This window comes from Callorhinchus milii, unplaced genomic scaffold (assembly GCF_018977255.1).
Source record: "Callorhinchus milii isolate IMCB2004 unplaced genomic scaffold, IMCB_Cmil_1.0 Scaffold7, whole genome shotgun sequence".
Classification (NCBI taxonomy): Eukaryota; Metazoa; Chordata; class Chondrichthyes; order Chimaeriformes; family Callorhinchidae; genus Callorhinchus; species Callorhinchus milii.
Window position 1 is genome coordinate 5749521 of NW_024704748.1, and position 13064 is coordinate 5762584.

General features: G+C 42.1%; 1 protein-coding gene across 7 annotated transcripts in view; it reads right to left on the bottom strand.

Annotated features, from left to right (window-relative positions):
- Positions 1-13064, bottom strand: part of LOC103185841 (serine/threonine-protein phosphatase 2B catalytic subunit beta isoform) — a 37152-nt gene that overhangs the window by 10896 nt on the left and 13192 nt on the right. For 4 of the 7 annotated variants that reach the window (XM_007904557.2, XM_007904555.2, XM_007904556.2 and 1 more), the window contains exons 6-10: positions 11748-11887; positions 11574-11651; positions 6508-6602; positions 5142-5267; positions 4540-4617 (exon numbers count right to left, since the gene is read on the bottom strand). In XM_007904557.2, the coding sequence (XP_007902748.1) occupies positions 4540-4617; positions 5142-5267; positions 6508-6602; positions 11574-11651; positions 11748-11887 (517 nt within the window). Of the gene's footprint in view, positions 1-2292; positions 2320-4539; positions 4618-5141; positions 5268-6507; positions 6603-11573; positions 11652-11747; positions 11888-13064 lie in introns of all 7 variants that reach the window. The other 3 variants (XM_007904552.2, XM_007904553.2, XM_042336673.1) reach the window with 1 other exon arrangement.

Genomic DNA, 13064 nt, shown 5'->3' on the forward strand with positions numbered 1-13064 from the left:
TGTACAATTGTCTGCTGCACTTCACCCACAAAATACAGTCTCTACGCTTTACAGTATATTCTGTGAAGCGCTTTGAGACGTCTAGAAGACGTGATAAGGCGCTATATCAAATGCAAGGATTATTATTATCTGATGTCCCCAAGTTTCTGCATTTATTTCCAAATTAAATCAAAATGACTTCAAGTATATTTCAGTCATACTTACCTCTTCACACCGTGACATTATGCTGTAAAGAAAGTATCTGTGCAGGTTTGGAGACTAGTACAATTTATACTTGCAAAAGAAAGTACACCTGGTTCACCTTTCATCAAAACATTTACAGTTCAGCTCATACAGAGATGTGCTTTTTGAAGGCAATAAGAGGTGGAATTGTAACCATAGTTCACAGAAAGAAAAGACAGAGAAAGAGACACAGAGAGACAAGGACACAGGGCATGTCATTCTAAAAGCAGCTGAATTGTCAAGGTCTAATCATGCAGGTGGTGTTAGGGTCCATAGTGGCTAAAAGCTGTAATTTAACTGTCATTAGGCGTGTGAGGATGTACGAGGACACCCATCTCCCATGCTGTGCCCCGTGCTGACTCCACAAACTTTTGCACCATTGGTTTGTACCATTCAACTGTGAGTCGACGGCTTAGCTAAATATTCAGCATAAGGTGCACATGCCGCTAAGCATTTGTGAACACACGTTTGTATTTCCAGCACCAGGGAATCCACCTTGAGTGGCCTGTAGAGAGGTCAGCAGCTGCTGCTCAAGCTCCGCACCTCCAACTGGTGGAACCATCGCTCAGTGGGACGGGATGTGTGCCCGAGCTTTGGACAGGAAGATGGCAATGCTCACGTATTTTACCAGTAAGCTTGCAGGGAGTTCCTGGTACCTACCATGCACCTAGTGGGGGCTCAAACCCACACTTGTCGGGTTAATGACTATCCTCGGGGTGGGGTGGGGGGAGAAGCAACTGGGGTCTGCTTGGAGCTGAACTAACTGGAAGGTGACATGTTTTGCAACGGAATGTCGGAATTGAGCCCCCACTCAGTGGCGGTCTCGGTAGTCCAGTTCCTAAGTCAGGCGAGTTCTGTGGTATTCAAGGGCACTGCTGATGACAGTACAACCAGCCTGGCTCATCAGCAGGGCTTGGAAGGGCAGACCAGTCACTAGCGGGAAGGAATCCTCCCACTCAGATCCTGTTATCCCTGAAAGCCAAAGCCCTAATGGGTAAAGTGGTCCTAGCTGGACAAACAGCAGGAACGCTTCACAGGTATTGCTCTCAATGGTAAGCTACGTAGTTTTATCTGATTAGACTCCAGCAGTTATCACAACACACACTCTGGGGTCCCCAAGCCTTGACTCTTGACAACCTGTGCCTATTACTTACTGGAATTAGGTAAACAGGATTTGCCTCTCCAGGGAGAGAATGCGCATTCCATTCCAGGCGCAAGGAAACATTGCTTTGAACAGGGCCCAGTCAGACAAGGGCTGTAGTAAGACCTTGCAATTCTACAGTATTTCATGAACAGGTGCAGGTGGAGATATCTTTCTTATTCCATTCCCCCCACAGATCAGTCAAGCATGAATGTCATTGTCAAGACTGGATGCTTATTCATCCCTTTACTTGGGAATATTAGTTACACAGTCATCGTGGGTATGAGATTAGTATACAACAATCCTGTAGGTAAACTTAAAATTACAGTCAGATAAATCTTAAACCTTAGTGGTCATCAGAGCACACCCTACAGTTGAGCAGGCAACTGGAGATCTAATCATCTACAACACAATGTCATTACAGTACTGTTGAGCCAGTCCGAGAGCTGACAATCCACTATTCTTATACGTAACTGCTAGATCTGATGCTGCATTGCAAATTAAAACAGATTTTTGCACCTCTACCCAATCACATGCAAAAACTATTTCAGTCACTGAAACACTGGGGACGGGGCAGGGAAAAGAGACGGAAACCTGACACCAATCAAATGAGGACCACAAACAAACACTGTCTCAATTCATGCAACTTACTTTTGACAGAAGCTGATCCAAAGGGGGGATTTAGTACAGCAATAAATGGCTCGAAAGTAACAGTGTTAATAAAGAGGCAGGAAGGAGGAAGAAAGGAGGAAAATTGCATGCACAGAAAGACAGATGTTAAGAAATATGACTGATACATCGCGAAATCTGAATTCACGATTCCACCAATGTTGGGATTATTTTTAAGAAACTGACACACTAAAATCTTGTTGGCCACATTGCCTTAGGAAGTCATATTTCAGAACAGTCGAACTCTGTCTGGTCTGTACCTTTTCTATTGCCATAAATGAGTCGTTCTTCAGATGGAGAATCCAGCAAAGGAAGTGGAATGGTGGAGAGAACAGGCGAATGCAGACAAACAAAATTAAATAATTTATTTTGGAAGTGTAACTCGGAATGAATGCCCCCAAAAAGACAAAACATGAAGAATTAGATACATAGACAAAAGATTAAATTCAGCGAAGATATTTACTGATTGAAAATGGAAGAATATTCATGATCAGCATGTCTTTTCTCCACAAATTCTTCCTAGTCATTTACTGTTCAAAGAAAGTGCGTTGTAATAAAAATTATTCGCACCCCTCTTAAAAGGAGGGCCACATTTTAGTTAGGAACATGGATATTATAGAAAGATGGGACAAGATGTTACAGCACTCATGAAAGGTAATTAGCTACCATAGTACGATCACCGCAAACGTGCAAGAATTAGGAGCAGTGAGGATGTGAAGTCAAGGATGAAGATGATAGTCGATGGAAGAAAAGAAACTGCAAGTAAAGCCTTTCGATGCAAAGGAATTACTGCCACCAAGACGCGACAATATAATCTTTGTCAATGGCCCTGCTTTAATTTACCTTGTGCCAGCAGCTTCCAGAATATTTTTCAGGAGATCTTTGTATTTTATGGTCGGTTGGCTGTTTAAATTTACAGCAAGTCTTATACATTTAGGCTGGGCGTGATACTGGGAGAACGCCTGCAGAACCTACATCTATCTCCAGTTCAAACACATTATATGAAACGTTTGGGGGGATTCGGGTGATCAATCCTGGATAGTGATGTGGGGGTAGGAAGAACCCTGGATGATGACCCCTCCCCTACCCAGAGACATGGAAACGAAATGCAGTCCTGACAATTGCTCGGATTGAAGTCAGTAACTCAGCACAGGGCAGGCAATTGACCTTCTAGCTTATATTGAGTGCAGTGAGGGGACAGATCTGCACTTTAAAGAGAAAACTATTGGAAGAACCTTTCAGTGTTTAGCAAGTTCATTTCTCTCCCTGGGATACAAACCACAATTTAAAACCTATTGCAGAAATCACAGCCCCTAGAAACTACTTAAAAAGCAGTCAAACTATAGTTTCTTACAGATGTAGGACAGGTCCTGCCAGGAAGAGCGTATAGATTGTGGTTGATAAGGCACAGATGTGATCCCACATGCACTAACCCATTATCAAGCCTGCAGACACTCACTCTTGGGTATGATTTAGGTATGACATGGGAGGGCTGTTGGTACCAGGGCACTGTATCCCACACATTAATCATTACCCTGGGTTCAGGAGTGAAAAAAATTCAAATCACAACTTGGGAGTCGAGTGAGGCTGACAGAGGCTCTAGACTCAACACATACTGCACTTAAAAACTCAAGTGTGAAACCTGGGCTGAAAATGCCGCATTATCAACGTTACCAAAATTGTGAAGTTTTAAAAAAAACTGTATGGCTTGTATTTTGTGTTGGCGCATAAAACAGTCACTACACTTTACAATATATCCTGTGAGCGCTTTGGGATATCCTCCCGACATGAAAGGCGCTGTATCGAATGTAAAGACTATTATTATTATTATTTTTGTTACCTGCAGAAGTGCTGAGCGAAAGGCAATGCAACCAACCAGCCAGTGGAGGTAGTATTGCCAACCCTCTACAGGCTGCTGAATGCTGATGGCCCAGGATGGCTGTTGGTTGCCCAGGATGGCTGCTGCTCACATTGAGCCTCCTCTCCCACAGCTCAGCCCAGATTCTCCCTCTATCTGATTGACAGATGGGGCTGTTGAAAGGGGAGGATCATCTAACCCATCAACAACAACAACAAAATTACATTTATAGAGCGCTTTTCATGTCGGGAGGATGTCACAAAACCCATCCTGGACAATGTGCAGTACCCACCATATGGTTCATCTCCTGCACCTTGTAACTATGGGACTCAAGTGTGAACCCATTTGGGTGCGTAATGTGGCTATTTTCTTCCCATCACTCCCTCCCTCCAGGAATATTCAGGTTCAGATAATACTTTGTATTCAGAATCATGAATGTATAAATGTAATTTTGTTGTTGTTGTTGTTGTTGAAGGGAGCTGGAATTGCATCCCCTGTTGGAAGCCAGAAGCTTAATGTGTTGACAGTGAAAACAAAAGGTTGGCATGAAATGATTGTGCTCAGTTTATATTCCCAAGTTCCCAGAACCTTACAGCCTCCAAACCAGGAATCACATCAACAAAAGGATTAGCTGTAAAATCGCTCTTACCATCAAAGGCATCTTCTCCCTCAGACATTAGCTCGTCGTCCGAGCAGATATTGAGGACGTTAACCAGCATCTCTGTAACTGTACAATGCAAACCAAAGGTTAATAATAATAATCCTTGTATTTGATAAAGCACCTTAGCGTGCCATTGAGACATATCAAAGCACTTGATAAGAATATATTGTAAAGTGGATTGACTGTATTTTGTGTCCGAAACGCGGCAGCTGTGTCCCATAAACAGTCGTGGATTGAGTGACTTTTTTAATGTAAAAAAGGAATTACCTCCAGAAAGCAATCTGGCAATCAACTAATAACCGGGATCGAACTTACTGTGAGGTAAGCAGAGGTGTGTGGACACCTGTGCTCCACAGTTTTATTTAAAAATGGTATTATTACCCCGGAAAGCGATCTTCCAATCCACTAATGAGCAAGTTCCTACTTACTGCTAGGTAAACAGAGGCGTATGGAGTAAGGATTAAGGTTTCGCCCTGCCCAGGAATCGAATGCGCATGTAAGGCGAGCCCGCTAATTACTACCCTACGAGTCCACATCTAGTTTGGGTGTTTTGCATTCACTTTGGGTGATTTTTGTGTACATTGCTCTACCTTTTTCTCCGACAAACGGCAGTGACCACGTGAAAACATCCATGAAGTTGGGTAACCAGTAGGGGTGTGGAGAGCAATTAAACTGCCGAATATTCATCACATTGTTCTCATATTTCAACACAGCAGCTGAAGAGAGAGAGAAAATTCAATTCCCAGTGTTAAAAAGAATAACTACATGCTTTACCATATCATGGAAACATTTTAAAACGCTTCTCAGTATTTACTGTGCGGAGACTATAACTTTTTTAGATGAATGCAGCAACCACTTTGTGCACGTCAATGGCCCACAAACAGCCATGGAGTAAGTGACCAATTTTATCTGGGGGATTGTTGGCCAGGACCAAAACAACAACAAAATACATTTGCACAACGTATCGGGAGGACATCCCAAAGCCCTGGATACAAGGATTTGCACCCGAGCTGTGGGTTGGGATCAGGAGGGGTGGAGGGTAACCTTGCATTTACTTGAAAACAGATTAGACTGAAAGGCAGAATGGAGCCGCTTAAATCATAGAATTCCCCTAGATTTGAACTTCTACGTTCAGAACCTCTACCATTTATGGAATTCTGCTTCTAAAGTAAAATGTGTGAAACCTAAATGCAGAAAATCCCTCTGGAATACTAACTACCTTGTTATCTACATTCTAAGTACATGCTTAAAATCCTCATGTGAGGGAAGAGAGAGATTAAGGAAAATCGGACACCGATGATTAAACTACCAGATAACAAAGATGGTATTAAACGCTTGGCATTAAAATGAAAGTTCACAAAATGCCTTAAGAGAAAGGAAGGGGGGGAATAATAATCCTTACTGATGGAAATAATTCCTTACTGATGGAATATACAATTGAAATAATTGTAATATCAAATAATCAAAGCCCATTTATATTTTAAAATCCTATCCAGTTCCTTTCAATCGGCTATGTTCTGGGAAAAACAGCTCACTTATAATAATAATCCTTGCATTTGATATAGCGCCTTATCACGTCATTGAAACATCTCAAAGCTCTTCACAGAATATACTGTAAAGTGAATTGACAGTGCATTTTGTGGTCGAAACGCAGCAGCAGTGTCCCATAAACAGTCGTGGATTGAGTGACTTTTTTAATGTAAAAAAGGAATTACCTCCAGAAAGCAATCTGGCAATCAACTAATAACCGGGATCGAACTTACTGTGAGGTAAGCAGAGGTGTGTGGAGTAAGAAAACTGGCCTAAGGTTTCGCCTCACCCAGGAATCAAACCCAAGTCCTCTCGTCTGCGAGACGAGTGCTCTAACCAATATGCTGCAGGACTTCACAGGGAAATGGAATTTGTACAGTAAAGTAGTAAAAGAATAAAAGAAAGGTTAAAAGAAAGTTAACTTACCTTTATTATTGTAGACATCTAAATAGTTAGGTGCAGAAAAAATTGTAATTAAAGACGGGAAGCCTGTGGTTTGACTTTTCCTGTACATTCTATAGCTGCAGAGACAAAAAATGTGAAAAGCAATTACTTCTCAACTAAATCACCCACGGCCTCGGAATCAATAGTAAAAGCAGCCCGAGGTTTAACATAAATCACAACGCAATCAGCCAGGCCCGTCACTGTGTGGCCAACTGCAAGCAATCAATACACCCACACAAGACACAGTGACATGAGGCAAGTCGGCTCAGGACTTTTGTGTCCTTTTACCAAAATAGCTCAATAATGAGATGTCAGTTGGTCACTGAGCTCTCTTCACCACAGACCACTCCTGGACACCATATCCCAAATCTCCCTTCTGTGCCTTCTGTCCATAGCCCTTAATATTCATAATTCCCAGATATGTGGCCATTACCCGTCTCCTTGAACTACCCAATCAATTCTGCATCTATGCCTTATACAATACAATCTGCATTTACATAGCGCTTTTTATGTCAGGACGTCTCAAAGCCCTTCACATTACTGGCTGGACTTGCTGGAGGTGCATTTGCAAGACGTAAACCATTGTACCCAGAGTCCTAATAATAATCCTTGCATTTGATATAGCGCCTTATGACTTTGTTGAGACATAAAGTGGATTGACTGTGTATTTTGGGCGGAAAACGTGACAGCAAAATGCGCATAACAGTGTCTTACAACCAGTCGTGGATTGAGTGACATTTTTTTTTTGGAGGAGGATTATTACCCCCGGAAAGCAATCTGCCAATCGATTAACAACTGGATTCCTACTTCCTGCTAGGTAAACAGAGGTGTGTAGAGTAAGGAAACTTTCCCACAGTTTTGCCCTACCCAGGAATTGAACCCAGATTCTCTCATTTGGGAGGTGAGTGCGCTAATCACTACTCTACCGGACTCCACACCCTTTTGTGTTAATGTTGTTTGTCAGACTAAAGGAAATTGTTGTTTGGTTTATTTTGTCAATTCCATTTGTAGTCATGACATCTAAGTTAAATTCCTCCTCCACATCCTCAGCTCCTCTGTAAAATTCAGATGCATCTGGAAGCAAAAGGAAGGTGCACAATTGGCTGCCATGTTTCACCCCCAAAATAGTCATTCTACTTTACAGTATATTCTATGAAGCGCTTTGAGATGTCTCAATGACGTGATAAGGCGCTTATCAAATGCAAGTATTATTAATATTATTATAGGACCAGATAGTCCATAACTACTTTATAGAAAAAAAGACAAATCTGGGTATAAATTCTCCCCTCCTAATCACTGCCGTGCGCAGATTAGCTGCCATGCTCGCGAACAAAATATTCAATCACTGCACTTTACAGGAAATCCTGAAGCACTTTGAGATGTTCTACCAATGTTAGGCAAATGCAAGGATTATTGTTAATTATAGTTATATTGAACTCAAAAAGTTCCTGAGATATTTTTTACTCAAATTGGTTTTATTTTCTCCCTTTGGACTTTCTCAAAGTTTCTCTGCCCGCTGGGACTATACATTCTTTAGACTTTAATGAAAGTTTTTAAATTAAATTTCTGCTTTTGCATTTACTGTAATCATTCACACCAAGGAGAACAGCAAAGGATGTGAAGTGTGATGGCTGAATGCTGCAGAATGAAACTAGGGATAGGATAGCGTCAGGTTACCATGGCTGGTGCTGCTCATCTGCTCCTTCATACTATATGGGTTCTGTGCTTTGCATAAACAATAGAGCATGCAGCAACAGATTAGTGCTGGTTATATTCTTGGGTGTAGTATTCTATATCACTTACTTCCCCATACTGTATTTCAAGGTTTACACGTGGCAGAACTTGCCTGTGGGCTGCAGAACTAACTTACTGCTCATAACAGGGGTGTGGGATGAGGCAAAACAAAGAGGGACATGGGGCGGGCGGGTGAACATAAATACAATGTACACTGAAACTGTAAGATATTTATCTCAAATTTGAGTTTATTTTAGATTCTTCCTGATGCTAGCTAGTAGACAGCATTCAAGGATAATAATTGCGCTTGGATTTGTTGTAGCACTTATAATGTTGAAATGTCTCAAGAGCACTTCACAAGTACTAGCTGTCAATTATAGTGACTGTATTTTGTAGGCAAATGCAATAGCCCATTTGCACACAGCAATTTCCCACAAAGAGCCATGAAGTGAAAACCCAATTTATCTGGGGGATTATTGGCCAGGGCGCCATGAAAAAGGACGATGTTTCTCTCATCGAATAGTGCCACAGAAACTTTTACATCCACCTGAACAGGCAGTCAGGACGTCTCAGCAGAAAATATAGCATTTCCCCAGTACTATGCCTCAGTGTCTGAACTACTACTCAGTTAACTCAAGGCCCAATTTGGGCCTTAAATCCTCAATCTTCTGACCAATAAGGATGTGAGTGACTAGTGAAGACCAGAAAGGTCCCAAGTTTGATTACTGGTCTGTGCTAAATCAGCAGATCTCAGTGGGAATGATGATGGAAGGGCAACAATTATAATGCTTACATTTGATATAGCCTTTCACATCAGAAGAATGTCTGAGTTTCAGTGTACTGTATGTCATAAAGTGTAGCAATTGTGCGCTTTGTAAGTGAATACAGCAACTCAATTTACGCACTGTGATCCTCCACTAACAGCCATGAACTGAATGACCAATCTTATCTGGGGGATTGTTGTTCAGGAGACTGGGAGAAACTCCCTCCTCTTTTTGAACATTGTCTTTAACTTCTTCTTGAATAAACAGACAGGACCTTAGTTTAATATCTCATTCAAAGGACGGCATAAAGTTGATAATGTAATGCTCCCTCAGTACTGCGATGGAGAATCAGCCTAGACGATGTGAGCTCAAAGTCCCATCATTTGGCTTGATCCCACAATCTTCTGACTCAGAGACGAGAGACTGGGCTAGGCTAACACAAATCTTTCCATTACTAAACAAGGAGGGGGAAAACCTGCCACGCTTGTCACATCTCAACACTATTCAGTGATTCCGGCTGAGAGGTGCGTGTGTGTGCGGTGTGAGCACCCCTTCCCGGTTAAACAAGCTCAAGGTTCAAATAATGATCGTGTCTCTTTGGGCAAGGGACTGGAGAACACCCAGAAATCATGGATCAAACCCTCAGAATATATTGGAAAGTGAATTGATGTGTATTTTGTGGGCAAAATGTGGCAGCCAATTGCGCATAGCAGTGTCCCATAAACAGTCGTGAATTGAATGACCAATTTTTTTTCAAGGATTGTTACACCCAAAAAGCGATCCACTATCAACTAATACCCAAGTTCCTACTTACTGCTAGATAAACAGAGGTGTGTGGGGTAAGGAAACTTGCCTAAGGTTTGATAATGTAATGCTCCCTCAGGACCGCGCTCAAAGTCCCGACACTTGGATTGATCCCACAATCCCACCCTGCCCGGGATTCAAACTCGGGTCCTCTCGCATGGGAAGCGAGCATGCCAACCACTACACTACAGGACTCTACAGAACTGACAGAAACACAAGGTCAGAAAGGATACAATGAGAGAAAACAGCACAACTTGCAGCCTCACAGTAGTGTCGTGCTGCAGACCCTCTCACCGCTGCATCATAGTCAACAGGGAGATGATTCAACACAACAGATTTAATGTCTCGTCTTCATCTAAAGTAATGACTGTAGGCAGCAGGTTAAAGAGTTAATCTGAACAACATTTTCAAATATGCAAAAGCCACATAATGTATCCACTCAAACTCAGACGAGGGAAGCTGAACAGCTCAGATTGAAGTACTTCACACAGAGTGCATTAGCATGGGGAATGGCTGCTCAGGGAGAGTGGAGGTGGAGAGTGTGGGCAGTTTGAAGAGGGAATGGATTTTTTGATTGTGAAGGTGGATTGAGGACTATTTGAAATTGAGAGATATTGCATGAAAAGAAGACCCTCTGGAAGGACTAAAATGGTTTTATCCAGGCCTGCACATTCCTAGGTTTATGAATGAAAAGTAAGAAACGTGCTCCAAATAGTTTATCCTTGGAAGGATTTTCGAAATGAATTCCCCTTTACTATTTGACCAAAAGTTCAAGAAGTCCAAGAAAGTGGAGAAACTGGTGGAGTTCTGCAGCTCAGTGGATTGGAGCAATTGCCTCACAAGTGGGAGGACCTGGATTTGAATCCCAGGCGGAGTAAAACCTAACTCCACACGTCTCTGTTTACCTAGCAGCAAGTAGGAACCCGGTTGTTAGTCAATTGGTGGATCGGTTTCCAGGATTTACTTCACAAAAATACATTTATAAAAAAAATTTGGTCACTCAATCCACAACTGTTTGTGGGATACTGACTGCTGTGCGCAATTGCCGTGTTTCGCCCACAAAATATACAGTCAATTCACTGTATAATTCCGTGAAGTGCTTTGAGACGTCTCAATGAGAAAAGGCACTATATCAAATGCAAGGATTATTATTACTATAACTGATGCATTTTTCCCCAGAACATACCATTGAAAGGAGACCGGATAGGCTTTAAAATGTAAATGGGTTTTGAAACAGTGAGGGGGAAATTATTTCCATCAGTCAGTGAGTCAGTAACTGGAGGGTAGAGATTTAAGGTAATTACCAAAAGAGCAAAAGGAATTTTTTTTTAAAAAATCACGATTCTTAGGACATGGAATGTCCAACCTAGAACCGCGTTTCAGGCAGAATCACCATTAGCTTTTAAGAGGTAGTTCGATATCTAAAAAGCTGAAAATTAAAAGGGAGAGGGAGGAAAATTAAAAATAGGATGAAACAGGTAGCTCTTTCAGAGGGCCAGCACAGGCATAATAGGTTGTATGACCTTCTTCTGTGCTGTAAATTGATAAGATATATTGCAAAGCAAAGAACCGGTGTTCGATTCCTGGGCAGGGCAAATCTGTCCGAAAAGAAAATTTGCGGATGCCGAGGGGGAGCACGTAGAAGAGGAAAATTTACCTCTGGAACCCGATTTTACATCCAGTTTACAGTACGCCCAGTGCCGAGTTACTGTGAAATGTGATCTCAGAATGTGATGTCAGTCTTACCCTGCATCCTGCGCCTCGTGTGCTCGAATTATCGATAACAAATTATTATTTTGCAAAAATTCACAAATAGCTGGGTAGCTGAAACAAAGAACAGTGTCCAATTAAAGTCTGTCTCAGGCACAGGAAAGTAATATTGAAAAGCATTAAATGTAATCAGGCTGTGGAGTTGCCCACCTGTAGAAGTAGGAGCACCCGCGGACAGTGTTATGGCTGAAGTGTTCCTGGGTTTTTTCATTTCCAAAATCCTCTGAAGGATCTGACCACAACAAGTCACACATTGGCCCAAATGCAGGTGGCTCTTTAAACCTATCTAACTGTTAGGGACATGTCAAAAAAGGCTTAATAGGATTTAAAGCGCACAACTCTCATTATTGTAAAACATCAGCAGTTATTTGAAGACTTGGAGGCATTATTGTAAACTATTAACAAAATGGCCTGAAAAGAACAGCAATAATAGCTTGCACAGTAGTGTCTCCGGTACAGAACAGAGGAATTTATGGTTACAGTAGAATATTGTGGGTACAGCCTTCATCATTCTTTCAATCTTGTTTGACCTCCACACCAATAAACTGGTAGATGGGGCAGTATCTTTAAGAGTTCAGTGCTGTATGACTTACACAAAGAAGCCAATTTCCCCATCACCACACCTTCTCACCTGCCCATATAAAATGCCTGCTTCATAAATTTGTTCTTTTCAAAGCCAGAGAAAAAGCACAAGACCCCCAAGAGGCTCTGGCTATACAAATAAGTAAAAAAAAAGTAGGCAGAGAGTTTAAGTGGAGCTTGAACTGTATTCACAGAATGAGGAAGACTGTACCTATAGTTAATCAAAGCATAATCCTTATTCATTTAACTTTTGTGTACAAATAAGTAACAAACACTAACAGAGGTGGAAAGCTCTGGGACTCGATGCTAAAGGCAGCTTGGAGCATCACAATACCAGAGCACTGGATCAGCAAAGTCAGCCAGCACACAACTGGACTGGACCCAAACTGCCTGTTAAACCGTCGCTGAAGTGTGGGTGATGAGAGCCATTCCCAGACAGGATGCATCAGTCTGACACCAGATCTGTGCCAATTCCAAAGGTTGGGCTAATGCTGTAGGAAGTTCAGTCTCTAAGGCTCCCCCCACTACACTCGCAGAAGGAGAATGAGCCTTGATTGACACAGCTTTGATCTTGAGAATACTTCTCTTCTCTCTCCCCTTCCCCCCCCAAACCTCACAATTATTCCTCTCTGTAATGTAACGCACAGTACTATAAACCCTCTAGTACTTTGGTTGTTGCTCCTGCATTAGCTGATGACTTGGACAGTAAGTAACAGGGAACTAGACAAACATTTAAAAAAATGAAAACAAATGGGCAGGGGGTTGGGGCTGAAAAGGAGAGCTCTTTCTGAGAGGCGACACTGGGACGAAGGTCCAAATGACCTCTTTCCATGCTGCAAAATTGTATTCATGTGGCCAGGTTCAGGAGCTTCTGAGCTGATTCAG